The 21,311-nt window shown below is 42.4% G+C and overlaps 1 protein-coding gene across 2 annotated transcripts in view; it reads right to left on the bottom strand.

Annotated features, from left to right (window-relative positions):
• RP9 (RP9 pre-mRNA splicing factor) overlaps positions 1–21,311 on the bottom strand; it is a 23,750-nt gene extending 2,439 nt beyond the window's left edge. Inside the window, exons 1-5 of one of the 2 annotated variants that reach the window (XM_082691792.1) lie at positions 21,052–21,311; positions 20,459–20,506; positions 5,617–5,647; positions 4,366–4,495; positions 1,125–1,216 (exon numbers count right to left, since the gene is read on the bottom strand). In XM_082691792.1, coding sequence (XP_082547918.1) covers positions 1,125–1,216; positions 4,366–4,495; positions 5,617–5,647; positions 20,459–20,499 — 294 coding nt within the window. In that variant the 5' untranslated portion in view covers positions 20,500–20,506; positions 21,052–21,311. Of the gene's footprint in view, positions 1–1,124; positions 1,217–4,365; positions 4,496–5,616; positions 5,648–16,498; positions 16,704–20,458; positions 20,507–21,051 lie in introns of those variants that run through there. The other variant, XM_082691791.1, reaches the window with a different exon arrangement.

Raw genomic sequence — 21,311 nt, 5'->3', positions numbered from 1 at the left:
AGCTATATGACGTCTATGTTACAGTACTTATGTTGGTATGCTGGCCATTGCAGTTGTTTCCTATTCTCTTTAGTCTATTTTTCACAGATATAATTCTGAATAATTCCTTATATATTCTTAAAAATTTATATATATTGATTTTGCTAGAGTCTTAGGATCTATTCTTAGAATTTAGGTTTCTGAATTAAAAATATATGAATTTGGGACGCCTGGGTGGCTCAGTTGGTTGGACAACTGCCTTCGGCTCAGGTCATGATCTCCAAGTCCCGGGATCGAGTCCCGCATCGGGCTCCCAGCTCCACGGGGAGTCTGCTTCTCTCTCTGCCCTTCTCCTCACTCATGCTCTCTCTCCCTGTCTCTCTCTCAAATAAGTAAATAAAATCTTTAAAAAAAAAAAATTAAAAAAAATATATGAATTTGTTCCTTTTTTTGAGAGTTAGCACTGATTTACCTATAAACTGGATACTGGAAAATTGCTATTCCAAGTAGCATTGATTTCTCCAGAATATTTTCTCCCAATTTTTTAAATGAAAGTACAATTTTTAAAATGTCTCAAAGTTTTTCAAAGTTTTCAAATATTTATGGACTCTGGTTTGATATATGGTGATAATGCCAATCTCTCTGGTAACAGCATAGTTAAGCTGACTGAAACAGTGACCGAATGGTGAGTTAACAACCCTGGGAGGTGACTGTGAAAATAAAGTGGGGAAATGACATCTGTTTTACTGTCATGCAAAGAGGATATATCATTTATACATACATATCTAGTTTATAACAGATATTTTAATCTTTACACAAAGACCGGACTAGAACACTATTTTAGTAATGAAACAAGATTTTTTTTTATATAAGTAAAAAGTCACGGGATATATAACAATGCCTTTCAGAAAACAAAATCAGTGTTCCCAAGGCATAAGGAAATAACACTTTAATAAAAATTAATTTTTTGCTAATGAGCTAATCTGTCATACAAAGTCAGTTTAACAGAGTTAATACCAGATACTTTGGGCAAAAGGCCCTGGGGAATGTGTTTCATGTTAACCTGCTTTTTACTGATTAATGCTTGAGTCACAGATATTCACCACCTCTGGCAAATGTAAAGTGAAACTCTGGGTTTTACTTACTACTCTGAACTGTTCTAACTTTTGGTTGCCTTTGATAAAGAAAGGGCATTCTTTGTCGCCTGTTCGGTGACCATACCGTTTACAACGCCAACCTAAAAACAAAGAAAAGGGATATATTTCTGTAAGATGATGTAGTTTTACTTAATCAAGATAAAGTATCAGATCATATTAAAGATATTCTTCATTAGATTTCAATTTCCAAAGCAAATGCAATTAGTGGATGAACCATGTAAGACACCAGAAAACATAAATCAGTTGTTTCCTCAAGCATCCTTTAATCTTGGGTTTTAGAAATAAGCCAAGTAGTTACTGAGCAATCCTGTGCAAAAATCAAAGTGTGATTTTTTTTTTTAAATAGTGTATTTTGGCTTGAACTGTGTTGCTCCCTCTATCCTGTCCCCATTATGCTGAATGTCCTAATCCCTTGTACCTCAGAATGTGACCTCATTGTACCTCAGAATGTGACCTCATTGTGAGATAGGATCTTTGGAGAGGCCTGGGACAGATTCTTCCCTCACAGTTCTCAGAAGGAGCCAAACTGCTCAGACCCTGATTTTTGACTGATAGCCTTCAGAACTCTGAGACAATATGCTTCTGTTGTTTAAATCACCTGAAAGTGTCTTCCTAAATGAAAAAGGTGAAAAAACAAATAGAAAACAATAATTTGGAAGAAATAAAAACATTAAGGAGAAGAAAAAATTAACATCCTTAGAGAACATTTTGCAACAATTAAAGAATAAAAAATCATAGAAGAAAAAAGAGCTTTTGGAATTGAAATAAAAAACTTAATCAAAGGATTGGAAGCTACCTTGATGAAATAGTCTAGAGAGCAGAAAACAAAATAGGAGAGAAAAGATCAGAAATTAGAAAATCGATCTAAGAAGTCCTTCATCTGAATAACCGAACTGAAAACAGAGGGGAGGAAATAATCAATGAAACAGTTTGTGAAATTTCAGAACACTGGGAATAAGATGATTTCATAAGCTTCTAGGGAGGAAGAATAAAACACCAAAGACAACAAAAAAGCAGGTTACATCAAAGCATCCAGAATCTTAATTACTTTGGACTTGTCAATAGCAATTCTACAAATGAGAAGGCAATGGAGCAATGCCTTAAAAATTCTGAAGGAAGTTTGTTTTTAACAGAATTCTAACTAAATAGCAAACTAAAAATACAAAATAGAGATATTTCCCGAAAAATATAGTCTTGAAAATTTTATCTTCCATAAACCCATTTCTCAGCTGCTGGAGAATGTGTTCTACCACAGAAAGAGAATATAACAAAAAAGACCCAAGATACAGCAAATAGGAGATTAAACACAAGAGGGATGTTAAGGGAAACTGAAGGTGACAGAAGGTCCCTGGGTGATAGCACGGGGAACAAATCTCTTCAGGAGGAAAAAAACCCAACAGAATACCTTAAGCATCTGAAGGAGTTGAATTAGAAATCAGTACACAGAAAAAACCAAAAACAAGAACAACAAAAAGACAACTATTAATTGCAGGGCAAAGAAAACATGCAGAATGTATGAAAGTACATAATGGTTTAGTATATAAAGTACACAGTGGTTTAGTGTATAAAGTACATAGTGGTTTAGTATATAAAGTACATAGTGGTTTAGTATATGATTCAATTCTGAAGATAATCATAATTAAATTTACACAAAAGATTTAACTAAATTATGATAATAAGGTATTGGGAAAATGGGGGACAGAAAGAATATGTATGAGGTGGGATGGAGGCACATAAAAAAGAGCTGAAAATCTGAGGCACCTGGGTGGCTCAGTGGGCTAAACCTCTGCCTTCTGCTCAGGTCATGATCTCAGGGTCCTCGGATTACGCCCCACATCTCTGCTCAGCAGGGAGCCTGCTTCCCTGTCTTTCTCTGCCTGCCACTCTGTCTACTTGTGATCAATCTCTCTGTCAAATAAATAAAATCTTAAAAAAAAAAAGCTGAAAATCTCGAGTAAGAAGTCAACAGTTAATGAAGAAACCTAAAAAATCGAGAGGCAAGATATAACCCTGTCTTAGATACATGGAGATAAACTACAAAATATTTTTTTAAAGTTTTATTTAAGTAATCTCAACACCCCATGTGGGGCTTGAACCATGACCCTGAGATCAAGAGTTTCGTGCTCCTCTGACTGAGCCAGCCAGGTGTCCCCAAAATAATCTTCTTCTTTTTTAAGGTCTTATTTATTTATTTGTCAGAGAGAGAGAGTGAGCAAGCTGGGGGAGCATTAGGCAGAAAGAGGTAGAAGCAGGCCCCTGGCTGAGCAGGGAGCCTGATGTGGGACTTGATCCTAGAACTCTGGGATCATGACTTGTGCCAAAGGCAGATGCATAACTGACTAAGACATCCAAGTATCCCCAAAATAATATTCTTTTTAAAAAAAAATATTTTATTTATTTATTTGGCAGACAGCACAAGTGGGCAAAGAGGCAGGCAGGGGGTGGGGACCGGGGGAAGCAGGCTCCCCGCTGAGCAGAGAGGCCAATGCGGGGCTCAATCTCAGGACCCTGAGATCATGACTTGAGCCAAAGGCAGAGGCTTAGCCCACTGAGCTACCCAAGCACTCCATAAAAATAATATTCTTTAGAGAGGTCTACATGGTTACCCGTAGGGTAAGGCAAATAGGGGAAAGGGACTAGGAACTGCTATTTTAATTATGTCCAAAAAAATCTTTATACAAATATCTTTAAAAGGCAGCAGTACTCTTTTTCAAATACTAAATACCACATAAGGTGGATGAAGGTGTTGCGGCCCTGGTGGGGTGGGGGCGTGCATGAACACACTGTTCTGGACCCATCCTCTGGGCTCACAGCTCTTTTCAGGTTACATGGTTGAAACCTTAACACCACTGGTGTGGGGGTGTGGTGGTGAATGATGATGCAAGACCCAAAGGTCCCTTGTCCTTCCTGGCATTTCTACTACGGAATATCCTTTTTGTTACTGGAGTATTGCCGAAGAGTAAACTCCAAAGGCAGCTGTGGTCCTGTGGGTGACCACTGCCCTTGGAGTCAGAAGCCCTGGAGTTAAAGCTCTCCTCTACTTCTTAGCTCAGACTACTAACACATATGTAAGATCGGCTTCCTTAACTATAAAACAGAGATTATGCCTTGAGTTAACAGGGCTGCGGTGACAACAAATTAAACAACAAAAAAGTAAACACGCTTTGTAAATCGTGGTGTATAACTTGCGTGTACAGAAGAGTGTTACTTGCAACTCTCCTGTACTCACACTGCATAACTTTGACTTCTTTCCCCAGTGGCATCCAAAGTCCTTTCGTTGGTGCGTGAGCCAGAAATTCCCTGGCATGTTCATTGCCTGGCACATCTGGTATACAGTCTTCTGGCTTAGTCTCATCTTCCTAAAAAACGAAACAGCGTGTACACGACATGGCAAAAAAGCCCAGGAATTCTCTCCTACCTGCTTCAGAACACAGAACTGCCTGGCTTTCTCATGGGCTGGACATGCCCATGTCATCCTAAGTCACCCTCTCAAGTACTAAAAGAAAGACAAATTATATTTGATAGGAAAACCAGAAATAAATGTACCAGAAGAACTATCTCATGAAAATGATATAGCTACTCTGAGAGATTACTAGTATTGTTCACTTAGGAATGATTTGTGGGCTCCAAATCCTAATTCTAGATTACAAAAATTAGATTCACAAACTTTTCTGCTACCTTAAAAGCCTTGTGGAATGAAGCAAAGTATAGAGTTAAACAACATTTCCTAAAATAATAAAAATAACATGTTAAACTAAAAACAATTATTTTCCCTTGGAAACCACTGTTACTTTTACAATCTCATACCTGCTATATTTATGAAGTGTGTTTTATCACCAAATAACTTTGTCACACAATAAAGGTTTTTTTTTTAACCATCTGATTTTTTTAGTTCCCATGAATATTAAATTTATAATAAAAGGGTTTGTAATAATCTTTTCTTTTCACTGAATGTGAGCAAGCAGAAAGCTGTTCTAGCCTCCATGGAGGCCTCTAGGTCTCCCTCCTGCAGAGAGACTGGACTCTAGGGCCAGGTGCTGCCAGGGGTGGAGGTGGACAGGGGGGTGTCCTGCACCAGGGGCTGGACCAGAAGACCTTCCAGTTTCCCCAGAGACTACTGTTCTCTGAGCTAATGATACTCAGGAAACCAGCAGCAAGTCAGAGAAGGAGCACAGCTGTGAGAAGATGTAGCCACAGCGAGAGAGAGGGAGGGAGAAGGGGTCTGATCTCTGAGGAACATGTGGGCCTGCCACCGTTTCTTAGGGAACAGACACACGGCTGCTAACATTTCTACAAAGGCACAGGCTGCACACAGAAAGCCCCAAGTGTATGAACCGACTGGCATCTGCAGGACGAAGCAGGGTTCCATAAAAGGACGTTCAAAATCACATGCAACAAGTTTTCATAACAAGTTACTGAGCCTGAGCACTGAGTCAAATATGTCTAAGAGGATGACCAAAGGCACAAACTTCACACTGACCTTGATAAGCCCAGGAGGAGGTTTTTCATAACTAGAAATGAAAAGAAAAAAACATCATCAATCATGTTAACAGGAATGTAACACATTTTAGTGAGCAAAAAGCAACTGTAGGCCAAAATAAAAAGGATATTTTTAGTAAAACCTTAAAAGTACATTAAATCGAAAGCAGTTAATAAAATATGCCCAGCAGTCAGAGATCCCATATAAATAAACTGATGCTATACCACATCCTGCAGAGATCCAGAGCTGAAATTCACTGAGGTAATAACTAGGTGTCGGAGCACAGTGACTTTATTGTTGAAGAGAAAGCAAGAGATTGCAGGGGAAATGTCCAAGAAGACCTGTGAGCTAATCATGGTTCCAAACTGTCACAGCTGTCAGGTTATTTATCTAGCAAAACATCCACTTACTCAACACTGAAGAGGTGCATGGTGGGGGGAAGGTTGAGAAATCTTTTCTAACTTGATTGGGGGCAGCATGGGGGCTGGGGGAGGCAGGAGCAAAGCTGGAGGGAAGGGCCTATTGCAGGGGAAGGAAATGGGGTTGGGGTTGATCTGTCCTAGTGGCTTCCTCTCTCACTTCCCTGCAGCTCCTGGTTCAAATCCTGCCCACCCACCCTGCCTGCAGAGTCAACTGCTCCTCTGCTCTGATAGCCTCGGACCCCTGCACGGTACCTGGACGACAGACAGCATTTAGTAAGACTGCTGCTAGAGTAAGCAGATGTATGATGTGTGGGAATGTAGTTTCTTTCGAGTTCTCAGTACCCCTTCAAGATTCCTAAGGGAACATACATTATGCCTATGCTCCCAATTCATTTTCACTTCCCAACACTCTGCTGGAATTGTCCTTAAGGATTCTGGATTTCAAATCTGGAAAATCAGCACCAAATACTCATGTACATTAAAAAAATTTTTTTTTTAATTGGGCTATAATTTACAGGTAACATTATTACTTTTAGGTGTGATCATACTCATTTTTAAGTACTGTCACACTACTGGGTATCAAACATAATGGATCCCTCTATCCAACTTGATATTTTCCTCCTAAAAAAAAAAAAAGAACAGGTACAATAGGGGAAACTAAACTTAATTCTCAGGAAATACTGAAGGTTCACCTTGAAAGCTTACTCATTACAGAAGTAACTAATCAACAATTATGCCAGGCATAGTGCTAAGTATCAGAAGAGAGAACTAAGGCTATCGAAAACTTGCTGTTGTCCAAAATCCCTGGGAAGAGTGAGGCAGTGTACTCCCCAATCCATGGATTTATTTCCTTTGAATAAAGGACATCAAACTCATTATTATATCACATTATTTTCGTTATTTGACTCTTTTTATAACTGTGCAACTGTTTTGCTTTGAGTTTTTGGAGTGGAGAACCCTACATTCCAGCTGTAACATTTTTCAGTTAGAAATGAATGGGCTCTGGGGGTGTTAAAAAGAAAACCATAGGCCCCAAATGGAGCCACTTAGGCCATGTCACCAAACTGGGCCTTAATATATATATTCTAATTACAGTTTTAACCACCCTCCCGCCCCCATAATGGTAGTCTTAACCCTCAGCAGGAATTTTCTTATCAGTACCAATAAACTAATCTGTTACATGGGTCCCCTTGATCCCTCCCCCAAAAGAAGAGGTGATCTGCATGATAAGACTCCCTGCTCTTCCACCTAAGGGAAAGTGAGCTTGCCTGGAACAATCCTTTCTTTTCTTTTGCTACTAAGTTCATTTACCATCCTGCTTACAGAAATCTTCCATTTTCTATGACTCTTTAGAGCATCTCTCTGCTTGCTAGATGGGATGCTGCTGGATTCATGAATCAATTAATAAAGCCAATTAGATCTTCAAATCTATTAGGTTGAATTTTTGTTAGCACAGGTAAAAAGTTTTTTGGTTTGAATTCTGATTCATTCTCACTGTTGTGTACTTTGGACAAGTTCTTTAATCTTTCAGAGCCTCAATTTCCTCAGTGATGAATAGGTCACAGCAAACGTCTCTTTCATCTCTGGAAAAGAACTTCACAATGCAGGCTTCTGCTCCTTCTGTTAAAAGCAAGTCATTGCTCTCTGCAGCGTTATGAGGTAGCTCAGAACCAGAGCACTAGCATGACAAAGGCCTAGATGTGGACCAGCAGAGGAGCCTGGCCTTCCCAAGTAAGTCTTCACATCTTTTTATAGATCTGCAGCTTTACAGGGATTTGCCAGCTGCTCCTAAGTGGAGGTGGGCAGAGAACTGGCAGCAGACTTCCCACAGACACCATCCCCAGCTGAGCTTACTGCCTTTCTAGGCCATGGGACTCAGGAGACTCCTCTTTCATATCTGGCTATAGGGATCACTGCCTTTTCCCCCATGTACGTGGGGCATTAGAATTCAGCCAAGTCTATCCCCATTCTCTTGTGAGGCTCATGAAATATGCCTTATTACAGGTATTAAACTATCATGTTAAAATCTCAGAATAAGGAAGGGCAGGCCAGGGACTCTTGACATCTTTTTTTCTCCAACATCAGTTCCAACATTTTTCCTCATTGATTCCAACAATTGGAAGCTACACCAATTAAGAGGCCGAATTGCGACAATCACCCAGATATTGTGACATCTGGAGTTCTTTCACTGAGCTGCAACCCCTGTTCTAAGTCAGCAATGCATTTCTTATATTAGTAACTGTTCATGGGTTAAATAAATTGTGTAAGGGCACATAGCCAGCCCAGTGAGCCCCTGTGCTCACTTGTCCATGACTTTTAGTACATGTTTAGCTGAATCCAGTAATTATTCTAGCACTATGTTTGCCACTAGAAAGCAGAGGACTCCAGGAACACTTTAAATTCGGAGCCTGAATACAGTTTAGTTTGGGCACAAATACTGTTGTAAATCTAGTTTTCCCTAAAAATTCCCCGCCCAACATTGCTCATTTATCCTTTTTATCTATTGCAATAAAATTTATATACCATATACTTCCCTCTGTTTTGACAATACCCTCCCCAACCCAATGCAAAATACTATGAGGCTAGAGGGAGGTAATAACAAGGACAATGACCTCATGCCCTCTCTGAGGCAGGGGTGGGTTGAGTGTGTGCAGATATTAAATGCATACATGTTTGGTTGTTGATACTGGGAATCCATGCAGCTGCAGATAATTCTAAGGAGGTTTTGAGGGGAAATGTCAAGTGAGGAATCAGCATCTATCTGAGCCAGGCCCTGACATTCACCAAGTTAATGTAAAACAGAGCTACAGTGTTTTTGTTTTTGTTTTTTAAGATTTTATTTATTTATTTGACAGAGATCACAAATAGGCAGAGAGAAAGAGGGTGAAGCACGGAGCCTGATATGGGGCTCAATCCCAGGACCCTAAGATCATGACCTAAGTCAAAGGCAGAGGCTTAACCCCCCTGAGCTACTCAGATGCCCCCCGCTACAGGGTTTTTAATCACAGATTTTAGCAAGGACAAGCCTCTATCATCTGGTTTGCAGACCAGGAATCACTTTGCTACAGCAGAAGACTTCTCCTGTCTATGCTCAGTGGCACCCAGGCACCAGACTGGCTAGGCCCTCCTTATTTCTGGCCAGGGACTGAACTGAGAGAGACCCAGAAGCCAGAGAGGCAGGAAGCAAATTCTGAGGCTGGGTGTCTGTGTACTCAAAGAGTATTTCAAACTCTTTAAGATATTTATACCTCTTCTAAATTTAAGATATTTATACCTCTTCTAAAGGAGTAATACATAAGCATTTCAGTTCAGATCTGTGCCTTAACCTTGTAAACCTCCAGGGAAGGACTCATTTTAATGCTTCAGAATGGCTGCAAATTATAGAAACACTTAATGATTTAATGTTTTCTTTTCCTGACCCTCTTTTTATGCACCAGCTTTAAAGACCCTTCAGAACAGATGAACTATTGGAGGTTACAGGAGTTGTGAGAACAGACCAAGGGAAAAGTGAAATGTTTTTCTTTGGCCCTTCTCTTAAGATGTGAAAGAAAACAACTTTAGTGGGTATGATATTGAAACTTATAATAAGAAATATATATTTGGTCTTCACTGTTCTGGCACACAGTTCCTAAAAACCTTGTAATTTCCTGTATAAAGGCTATAGGAGCATCTTTTCTTATAATATTTAGTTTTGTTCCTAGTTCCTGAAATAGGTCCAGAGCTATAAAGGTGAAAAGTTTTTATTCATAACAAACCCCTTTCAACCGAACTGTTTATGTGAATGAGGTGACTTTTGCAAACCTCCTAAAGATGAGGCCTGCTTGCCAGGGGAACCAATTCTGTGATAAGAGGGTTGGAACTTTCAGCTCTACCTCCAGGGAGATTGAATTAATCACCAATGGCCACTGATTAATCAATAATGCTAATGTAATGAAGACTCTATTTAAAAAAACAAAAAACAAAAAACAAACAACCCAGGGGTGCCTGGGTGGCTTAGTTAGTTAAGCGTCTGCCTTCAGTTCAAGTCATGATCCCAGGGTCCTGGGATTGAGCCCCAGGTAAGGCTCCTCACCGAGCAGGGAGCCTGCTTCTCCTCCTCCTGCTCGTGCTCTCTCTTGCTGTCTCTGTCTCAAATAAATAAAATCTTAAAAAGACAAAACAAGAACAACAAAAACCAAAAACCCAAAAATGGATTTCAGAGATTTCAAGTTTAAACAGTTGGAGGTGTGGCATATCGGAAGAGGACATGGAAATTCCCTGCCCCTTCCCACACACATTACCCTACATATCTGCTTCATCTGGCTGCTCCTGAGCTATAACCTTTTATAATATATCAGTAATCAAGTAAATAAAAATGTTTTCCTGAGTTCTATGACCTGCTCTAGCAAATTAACCAAACTAGAGGAGGGTGCTGGGGGAACCTCTGCTGTACAGAACCTCTGCTGTACAGAGGTGGTTAGAAGCAACATAGACTTGTGACTGGCACCTAAAGCGTGTGCACAGGGACAGTTTTATGAGATTGAGCCCTTCACCTGAAGGTTCTGACACTGACTTCAGCTAGACAATGTCAGAATTAAATCTGTAAGATGTGTACTTGGTGTCCTCTGAGAAAAAGGAAAATTTCTTGGTGGTGTTGGAAAACTCCCACACAGAGTAGTGCTCTGAGTGTAGTATGAGTGTAGAAAAGGAAAACAGGAGTGTTTTTTCCCTTATAGCAGATTAAGGATGAGAAATGCCATGAATCATTACAGCAAAGAAAACTTCCCTTTGGCTTCATCTCTGGATGCTTCCAAATAAGGATTGTGATGGAGGCTTCTCCACTCTCATCCTCACCATTGTTAATCCAGAGTTCTTCTAAAGGGACAGAGGAGGACTTAGTCCTTGAAGAAGACTTAGTCCCTCAAGTTGTTTTGGGTATAAACAGAATTAGCTTTTTAGATATGATATTTCCAGAGCAAATACTTCCACTATTTTCTGGTGGAAAGCTGTGGCATGCCATATGCTTAGGCCTCTCTTTTAGCAAGAATAATGGAAATTTGCCTTTAGGAAGGTGCTACAGTCCCCCATCAGCCATTCATTAGAAACATTAATGCTATCCTTTATAGACTGGGACTTAAGGGACATTGGAAGGGAGGAGGTATCATCTTCATAAACATCCAGTAATCCAACAATACTTTCTTTGGTCACAGGAGGTGTACAAATAACATATGGCCAAACTAAAATCCACATTCCTAAAAAATATGTAAAAGTTTTTGCCTAAGTAGAAAAGGAATGTGATAAGAACTAACTACACATTTTGAAATCTGTTATTATTAGCAATGGATGTCTCTAAAAAGTCCACTTTACAACTGTTTCTTCAAATTTAAAGGAACATGGTTGATGTTTTTTCTGAGGGCTTGACAATTCTTTAGTTTATGTAACATGTCAAAAAAGATATCTCTTAAAGTCTAAAGTAATATTTAGCTATTAAAAACAACAGATCTGGGGCGCCTGGGTGGCTCAGTGGTTTGGGCTGCTGCCTTTGGCTTGGGTCATGATCTCAGGGTCCTGGGATCGAGCCCCGCATCGGGCTCCCTGCTCCGCAGGAAGCCTGCTTCCCTCTCTCTCTCTCTCTGCCTGCCTCTCTGCCTACTTGTGATCTCCGTCTTTCAAATAAATAAATAAAATCTTAAAAAACAAAAACAAAAACAAAAACAGATCTTGGGACGCCTGGGTGGCTCAGTTGGTTAAGCAGCTGCCTTCGGCTCAGGTCATGATCCCAGCGTCCTGGGATCGAGTCCCACATCGGGCTCCTTGCTCAGCAGGGAGCCTGCTTCTCCCTCTGCCTCTGCATGCCATTCTGTCTGCCTGTGCTCGCTCTCTCCCCCCCACTCTGATAAATTAAAAAAAAAAAAATCTTAAAGAAAAACAAAAAAAAAAACCCAAAAAAAACACAAAAAACAGATCTTGGGGTGCCTGGCTGGCTCAGTTGGTAGAGCATATTGACTCATGATCTCAGGGTTTTGAGTTTGAGCCCCATGCTGGGTATAGAAATTACTTAAACGAACAAACAAACAAATAAACAAAAAGCAACCAGACAAAAATGGGAGTGTGTTTATTATACAGTTGTCTTTTGCACTGTCACAGTTGAGAGGTGTGCACTCTTTGTAGTTAATCCTTAGAAGTAAAAAAAAGAAAAAAAGTTCACGGAGGTTCATTATTTTGTACCATCTGTGAAGCCTTGCTAATATATTATTCAGATTATATTAAGTTTCTCCAAGCAGTATGAAGACCAAATTTAGATAAGAGAGCAGAAACCTTTATCTTCCCAACTGGGAAAGGGGAAATAAATCTTTATTTTGCCAAATACTTAAAAATACTCTTATATTCCTGAGTGCTGGCATAAGATTTCTTTTAGAAAAGTCCTTCATGTAAGCATACTCAATTCCAGTCGTTGTTGTTCCCATAGCTCACTCCTATGGGATGGAAGGCAGAGATGAAACTGCCACATATATATATAGAATCTCCATTCTGTTATGTTAAGTAGACAAGGGACACTTGAATAATAGGGTTGAAGCATGGTTAGAGCACAGGGTGGGTGATTCAGATGCCTGTAGGGTCCTGGCAGGTATGGACAAAGGGTTAAGAAAAGGTAAGGTCAAGTGTAAGAAGCTGACCAGAGGAGTATTAGGTGACCTACTGAAGGCAACCAGGGGGTAAAAGAATTTGAATTCAATTTTTAAAAAAACCGCTTTGAGGCTTCCCATTTTACATGGCTGGCTGGCTAACTTAGCTATTTGTCTTCCTTTTCATTGCAGTCTGATATCCCTACGGTGAGACTTACCAGTAAATAAACCAGCACTTTTGCATTCTCTCTCTCTCCCAACTGCTCCCTTCAAAATAGCTTTATAATGCCTCACTCTTAATGGGGGGAGATCCAAGGATCCCTGAACATTAGGAAAAAACCTCGCAGTAAAAGAAATCACAGAAAAAGGCAAGAAGAAACAGACAACAAAGAAGAAAGTAAATGAAAAAAGAAAAAATGAGTATCCTCAAAGATCATAGATTTGTTATTGAGGAAACAATAGAATGCTATGAGAAAAAGAATTCCCAGAACAAGAAACTCTTCAAAGTTAAAAATCAAAACTTAAAAGTACAATGGTGGAAGGATTAGAAACTAAATCTTATAGAAAGTAGAATGAAGGGGCATATGGGTGGCTCAGTCGTTAGGCATCTGCCTTCAGCTTAGGTCATGGTCCCAGTGTCCTGGGATCCAGCCCCATATTGGGCTCCCTGGTCAGTGGGAGCTTGCTTCTCCCTCTTCAGCCCCCTGTGCTCGTGTTTCCTTTCTTGCTATCTTTCTGTCACAAATGAATAAAATCTTAAAAAAAAAAAAAAAAAAAAAAGAAAGTAGAATGAAAAGAGGATCACAGTAGTCTAAAAGTAAGAAAAAGCAAAATGAAGGAAAGGAAATTAAAACACAGATCATATATGAATATTAAATACCACGAAGTATCGAGAAAATTTAAAAAAAATATGAAATCTGGTGAGAAGAAGTTCACATCATGAAACTGCAAGGGACACCTGGGTAGCTCAGTTGATTAAGTGTCTGACTCTTGATTTCAGCTCAGGTCATGATCTCAGGGTTGTGAGACTGAGCCCTACATCGGGGTCCCCACTTAGTGTGGAGTCTGCTGGAGATTCTCTTCCTCTTCCACTCCCTCCATGCATGCTCTCTCTCTAAAATAAATAAATAAATCTTAAAAAAAAAAAACCCTGCAAAATACTAAATATAAAGGATTCTTTAAAGCTTGCAAAAGGGGAGCAAGAACAATTTCTTTACAAAAGAAAAGGAATCAGAATGGCATCAGATTTCTCTGCAATACTGGGAGCTAGGAAATGGTGGCATACCACCTTTAAAAGCAAGTGAAAATAATTTCTAGCCTAGAATTCTATACTTAGCCCATCTAACTTTCATGTTTGAGGGTAGGATAAAGGCATTTTCAGATATGTAAAGACTCAACAAATTTACCCCAGTGCATTTTTTGAAAAATATTTTACCCATTTATTTGTCAGAGAGAGAGAAAAAACGAGCACAAGTAGGGGGAGCAGCAAGCAGAAGGAGATGTGGGACTCCATCCCAGGACCCTGGGGTTGTGACCCGAGCCAAAAGCAGACCCAGCACCCTGGCCTAATGCACTTTTTATAGTAAATAACATAATATACTTGAACAAAATGAGGTAAAGAAAGAAAGGAAGACACAGGGTCCAGAAATGGGGTCCAAGACCGAAGAGTGATGAAGGCAGTTTTACACCAGGGCTAGAATGTAACCAAAGTGTACTGGAGAACAGAAGGAAGATTCTGTTTTAAAAATGAACAGACTGGGGCGCCTGGGTGGCTCAGTGGGTTAAGCCGCTGCCTTCGGCTCAGGTCATGATCTCAGGGTCCTGGGATCGAGTCCCACATGGGGCTTTCTGCTCAGCAGGGAGCCTGCTTCCCACTCTCTCTCTCTGCCAGTCTCTCTACCTACCTGTGATCTCTCTCTGTAAATAAATAAATAAAATCTTAAAAAAAAAATGAACAGACTGATGGCTGTCTGATATGTAGGAACATGTAGAAAAAGTACTCTTAGCTTTTAAAGCCTTTCAAATAAAATTAGCTGCAGGTAATAGGAAGTTCAGGCAAATGAAAAAAATCGAGGCGCAGGGCGCCTGGGTGGCTCAGTGGATTAAGGCTTTGCCTTGGGCTTAGGTCATGGTCTCAGGGTCCTGGGATCAAGTCCCGCATTGGGCTCTCTGCTCAGCAGGGAGCCTGCTTCCCCTCTCTTTCTGCCTCTCTGCCTACTTGTGCTCTCTGTCAAATAAATAAATAAAATCTTAAAAAAAATTAACTAGATGAAAAACAACAATTGTGCTAGAAATCAAAACAAATCACAAAACACCTTTTGGTGCAAACGTAAACAATACTGAATAGTTAAAATAATGTTAATACCAACTATTGAGTTAACAAAAATTATAAGGGAGCTATATTAGAAGGATGGATGTAAGAATGGTAGGGAAAGAAAACTAAAACCAAATATGTCAGCAGCCCATTAAATCCCTGTAGTGGAAAAATCCCACTGATTCGGGAATCAGACGCCTGGGTCCCTCTTTATTTTTGCTTGTTTACAGGTCAATGTATCCTTGATCAAGTTATTTAACTGCTGAACCTGCATTTCCTCATCTGCAAAAGGAGGTTATAATCTCTCTGACATCTATGAGTGCTCTGTGAGCTACAAAATAAATGTATAGTGTTAACCACTATCTGGTGTCCCACTGTTAAAGATACCCAGGGTCAGAGTGGGCTGTGTGAAGCTCAGGCTTGTACTAGGGAAAGATATTTGAACATCTGCATTGCATAGGACAGGACCACAGAGGGCCCAAAGGGGCCAGGACTGGGGGTACTAGCAATGTAGAGCCTGTATCCTGTAACCACTGCCTCACTGGGGTGAAATTCAGCTCAGGGGTCACACTGAAAAGAGCAGGCCAGCCTCCAACAGTGCAATGCATTTTGTGTTAAAGCTCTCAGGTTAATTATAAAGAATCTGAGTCCTTTGCGGATTATTCCTTACATCATAGCTTAGGTAATGCAAGTGCCTGAAATAGAATCGAAGAATGTATGGAAGAACTCCGTGAGCACCAATCTTACAAGTCTGCCAGCTAACTACAGAAAGACAGAATCACAGAAAAGAACTGAAAAGTCATGACTCCACCTCCTACCTGAGGTTTCAGTCTCCTTTCCAATCCGCCCTCCTCCCGCGGCTTCCAGACTCTCTCCCTGATCCCGCTGGAGCTGGGGGCGCACCGCGCCCCTTTCGGTTGCTGACCAGCAACCCCAGGACACTCTGGTCCTAATTCTTTTGGCTGAGCTGGAATTGGCCTCTTTGTAGCCCCCACCCGTCTTGCTGGTAAAAGCCCTAAGGACTAAAGAGAACAAGTCTCCACTCTTCCGTCTTTGGGATCTTTAGGGACAGGTCCGTCACCCCATTCTCCAGCCCTGCCCTCCCCACCGCACTAACGGTAGAGGACGGCGTGTTCTCTTCCCTTCTCAGCCGCAGATGAAGGGAATGGGGGGTTATCCGGTGCCCGGCGGGCCCCGTGAACCGACTACCCTGAAAGGGCAGGACGGCAGCGCTCACCGCACCTGCCGCGTGTTCAGTCCCCAATTCCCCACCCAGCGACCACGGAGTGCCGCACGGTCCTCAGCGCCATGCAGAGCCGCGGCCGCACGACCTCGGGCGGGGAATAAAGCCCGAGCTCCCCTGCCGGGCCAGGCCGCTCGGCGCGCCGGGGGAACGGCCCTTCCCTCCCCGCGGAGGCGCGACTGCAAGTCCGGGCGCCAGCGCCGCACGGGTCCCCGGGAACCCAGCCTCCCGCGCCCCCGCGGCGCCGGCTCACCGCGACCCAGCGCCTCTCGGAGGAGCGGGGGCGGCGGGAACTCACAAGGACTCCAGGTGTTTGAGCTGCTGCAGCTGCTGCGCGTCGTGCCGCCGCCGCTTCTGCTCCCGGCGCCGCTGCAGCTCCTGCTCGGCCGGCTCCCTCGGCCGCCGCACTCCCCCGGCCCCCGCATCGTCGCGCCCCGGCCGGGACGACATCGCGGCCCGCCCGGTGAGGTGGCCCGGCGGCGCACCTCAGGCGGCAGAGGCGGCGAAGACGGCACTTCCTCCACGCCGCGGCCGGCCGGGCCCGCAGCGCCCCCTCCCGCCGCCCGCCCGAGTAGGGCCCGCTGTCCCCGCCGAAGCCTCGTGGTCCCCGCCTCCCGTCAGGCCTCCCCGCCGCCTCCCGTGTAGTGGCCCCAAGTCCGGGCTGGGAGTTCCCGGGCCCCGCCGCTAGGCCGATCGGGGTCGGAGCTCGCCCCCTAGCGGCGGCCGCGAGCGGGGCGGTGGAGGCCTGCGGGACCCCCGGGGAGCCCCGCCCCCTCGCGCGGGCCCCTCCCCTGGGAGGACCCGGGGACCCGAACCCGGAGGCTTTGCAGCCCCCCTGGCTAGACACTGGCTGTGCTACTTGGTGCTGGGATTCACCCAGCTTTGAAGAGAGCAAGACACCTCAGAGTAATTCTCTGATTTTCCAGCGCTTGGTTAAGACAGAGCCAGCCTGCAGTCTATCTTGACAAGGTTTGGGTGCCGCGCGGAAGGCAGTAGACACTGAGCGCTTTTTATGTGCTCATCACTGAGCTGAGCCAGTAAGAAAAGTTGATTTAGGGGCGCCTGGGTAGCTTAGTGGGGTAAAGCCTCTGCCTTCGGCTCAGGTCATGGTCTCAAGCCACTGGGATCAAGCCCCACATCGGGCTCTCTGCTCAGCAGGGAGGCTGCTTCCCTTCCTCTCTCTCTCTGCCTGTGCCTCTGTCTACTTGTGATCTTTCTCTCTCTGTGTCAAATAAATCAATAAATGATCTTAAAAAAGAAAGTTGATTTAATCTTTAAAAACTTACTAAGTGCTGTTATTACCTGTATGTATCACCCTTCTTTTATAGATAAGGAGGCCGAGAGAGTTAAATAGCCCAAGGATGCAGCAGTAGAAGTCATGGAGCCAGGCTGCGAATTGTTAAAGTGCTTAACTAGGTTGTATTTTGTAAATGCATCTGATATGTGAAGTTCCGCTCACTATTTAGCTTTAACATAATGGAAGAAACCACAAAGAAGTAAAAGTAATAGGATAGGGAATATTCCCCTCAAATGTCGCATTCAATATGGTTAATACTTAAGGTATATAAGAAATTGCTTCGTATTTATTAGAGAAAATCCAAATGAAGGAATGCATAAGGTCAGTATTACACTGATATGTCCTAGAGCTTGGGAATTAGGTTTTCCCCCTGGAGGGAAGAACTGGTGCATAAAGCATCTAGTAGATGATGCAAGTTACTTCAACCAATTAATGCTCCATAAATACCCTGGCTGTGAGGTGCTTAAATCTGGTTTTCTGGGTCTCCCAGAGGTTTGATGAACTACCTGATTCCATTAAAACTAGCTTTTGTTTAATCAGATAGAATGGATTCTGTTGTCTGTGACTAAAGAACTCTGTCAGAGACAATGGTTGCAAAGTTACTTTTTTAAAAGGATTTATTTATTTATTTGACACAGAGAGAGATTACAAGTAGAGCTGCAGAGAGAGATCACAAGTAGAGCTGCAGGCAGAGAGAGAGAAGCAGGCTCTCCACTGAGTGGGGAGCCTGATGCAGGGCTCGATCCCAGGACCCCGGGATCATGACCTGAGCAGAAGGCAGCCGCCTAACTGACTGAGCCACCCAGGTGCCCCAGTTTTGTTTTGTTTTGTTTTTTTAAGGTTTTTATTTATTTGAAAGCAAGAGAGAGAGCGTGGCGGGGGTGGGGGTTTATAGAACCAAAGTGGGAGGGAGAAGCAGAAGCAGACTCCTGGCTCATGCCAAACCCCTGGGATTGTGACCTGAGCCAAAATCAAGTCGGTTGCCTAATAACTGAGCCACCCAGGTGCCCCACAAAGTTAGTGTTTAAAATAAATCTGGATGTCCTGATACTAAAGGAATATAATGGTAGTATAATTCATTATTTAGAAACATAAGGTTTTCTTCTTACACTTTAGAGCCTCTTACAGTTCTCACACATGAGAAGTGAAGATACTCAATAACTCAGTCTGTGAATGGTGAAGTTCTTGGTCCCAGCTTGTGTGCAAGTCCCTGCTACTGGTGTGATTCCATATATCTGAGCACTTTTTGTCTATGTTTGAGGTGAGCTTTCCTGGGTCCTGATAGTATCAGGGCCCATGGAGTCTCCTGAGCAAGAACCCACTCACTAATGGTCATAGGCCTCAGGCACCCAAGCTTTGCCAGCTGCCAAAGCCACCCCAGGAGGGAAGGAAGCATTCCAGTCATTTGGTTGGTGTGAGCCACTCAGATTTATCTCTGAACTAGGGAGTTGTCTGAACTCTGGGGAGAGCCAGAAGATGTAAGGTTATAAAGGTGAAGGAAAGAGCTAATAAAAATTTTAAAAACATTCATTTATTCATTCATCAAACACTGAATTAGACCTGCTGTGTGAATGTGTTCTGAGTCTGGAGGAGAAACCTGTCTCTGCCTTTGTGGAGCTTACATAAGAAAAATGTTGAACTGACAATTACCCATATCTTAAAATTTCAGTTATGATCAGTTCTATGGAGATGTATAGGGGTACTTATTCTAGTGGTGGCCCACGAAGCCTTCCATGGGGAAGGGAAATATCAGCAGAGTAGAAGCTGGTGGAGCAAAGGAAAGTATCCCAAGAGGCAGAGTAGCCTGTGGAAAAGGGGCTTCATGTACAGAAGAAATTGAGAGAGAAGGCAAGTGTGGGGCTGAAGCCTGGGGAGCAAGGAGAAGAGTGATGAAATGAGGCCGGAGAGGCAGACTGGACAAGACTTTCCAGGATCTTGTAGACCTTGTGAAGTACTGGATCTTATAGTAAGTGTGGTAGGAAGGTAATGAAGAAAACAAAGTTGGAAGAAGTCATTATCATACTGGAATTTTAAACATTTCTCTAGCTACCACATGGTCCCATACTATGTGATGCTACACATATTCTGCAGCTATTGATGTGCCAAATATGCCTTTTTGACATTCATTCATTCTAGAAATATTGATTTGGACTGATAAAGGCTATGTTCATGTTGTTCAAATTTGGGGTCAAGAGTCATTAGAGGATTGTGAAATCCACTCAGGTAATTGGCAGCAATATCATAAACCATGAAATAAAAAAGGAAAGAATAGAAAGTAGAAGTATCAGAGGGCATCACATGCAAATAAGTTAGGTATTATCTTTTCAAATTAATTTTGCCCTATGAGTTAAAGCAAAAAATAATTGAGATCTGTGTTGTGAATATTTAATGATCCAACATGCTTCATATAGTGTCTGGCACATATATTTATTGTGTACCTGGCTCAATAAATTATTGGCCTTTGTAACAGGTATAGTCCTTTATGTCTCTAATATGCATGAGGTTTAAAAAAAATAACATCTGTTGGGTGGGCAGTTCTGCTTTGGGGTTACTTGATGGATCTCTGCAGTTAGTTAACTCTGCTGGGTTTGGTTGGTCTAAAATGACCTTATTCATGTATCTAGAGGAGCAGTGGAGATGACCTGACATGTTTCTCCTCATTCAGCAAGCTTCTACAGGTCAGTCACATAGAAGTGGTTGCAGTATCTTCAAGAGAAGCATGTGAGGGAGAAGCACTTTTTGAAGCTTTGCTTTCATTATATTTACTAATGTTTCATTGACCAAAGCAAGTTAAATTTAGATTTAAGGGTAGAGCTACAAAGTCACATTGTAAAGAAATGGCCACACAAAGATGGAAAAAAACTACAGCTATTTTTTTTTTTAAACTCTTGCACTCATTAGGAGGAATTATGGCACCCAGTTGTTGAAAATAAGCTTTTTATGCCAGAAATGATAAGTTACCTGAGGTTTCCCAGCAAATAGTATTCTTCACACTGTCCCATGCTGTCACTGAAATAGAATGAATTTGGATATCAACCCTTCCTCCTGTCACAAGGAATATGTTTTTTTTAAAATTAAGTAGTTACATATCTTGGTGGGTTGAAATATAAATTGGTAGTTCAAGATAATTTTTTCTTTTTCCTTCTCTCTCTCTCTTTTCTTTTTAGTAGGCTCCATGTCCAGCATCGAGGCCAATATAGGACTTGAACTCATTCCTTATACTCAGATCAAGACCTGAGCTTAGATAGTCAGCTGCTTAACCAACTGAGCCACCCACGCACCCTCAAGGTAATTTTCACACAGTATTTTATTATATGATTTTAAAAAAATCTTTTATTCTAGGGGCACCCCTTTGGTTTTGAAAACAAAGATGGAAAAAAAATAAAAAAAAACTGGCATTGTTATTATGTTCAATTGTAAAATTGAACATTTACCTACCTATATGCCAGATAATCCACTCTAAGGTCTATGCTCAAGAAAGACTGCACAAGGGATCAGGAGCCATGTATAAAAACCTCAGAGCAGCACTTTTTCTCCTAGGAAAAGATAAGCACCTGGAAATTGTTCAAATGCTCCACCGCCTCCACGATGTTGGTCTTCCGCCCCTGTCTTCCTCTTCAAGGTGAATGCGTCCTGGGCCAGCACTACCCAGCCACCGGGCCTCGCACACTGGCTCTCGCTCCTGCCACCTGGCCACCGCCGCCTGGTCCATACCTTTGCCTCCTTGGCCTCGGAGCGGGAAAAGTAACTGTTTCTGAAGGATGGGAAGCGCGAGCCCGCGGAGGAGCGCGGACGCTCCGCCCCTCCAGAGCGA

The sequence above is a fragment of the Mustela nivalis genome (genome assembly GCF_964662115.1).
Source record: "Mustela nivalis genome assembly, chromosome: 12".
Classification (NCBI taxonomy): Eukaryota; Metazoa; Chordata; class Mammalia; order Carnivora; family Mustelidae; genus Mustela; species Mustela nivalis.
Note: the sequence above shows the minus strand (reverse complement) of the source record. Positions and strands in the feature narration are given on the sequence as shown.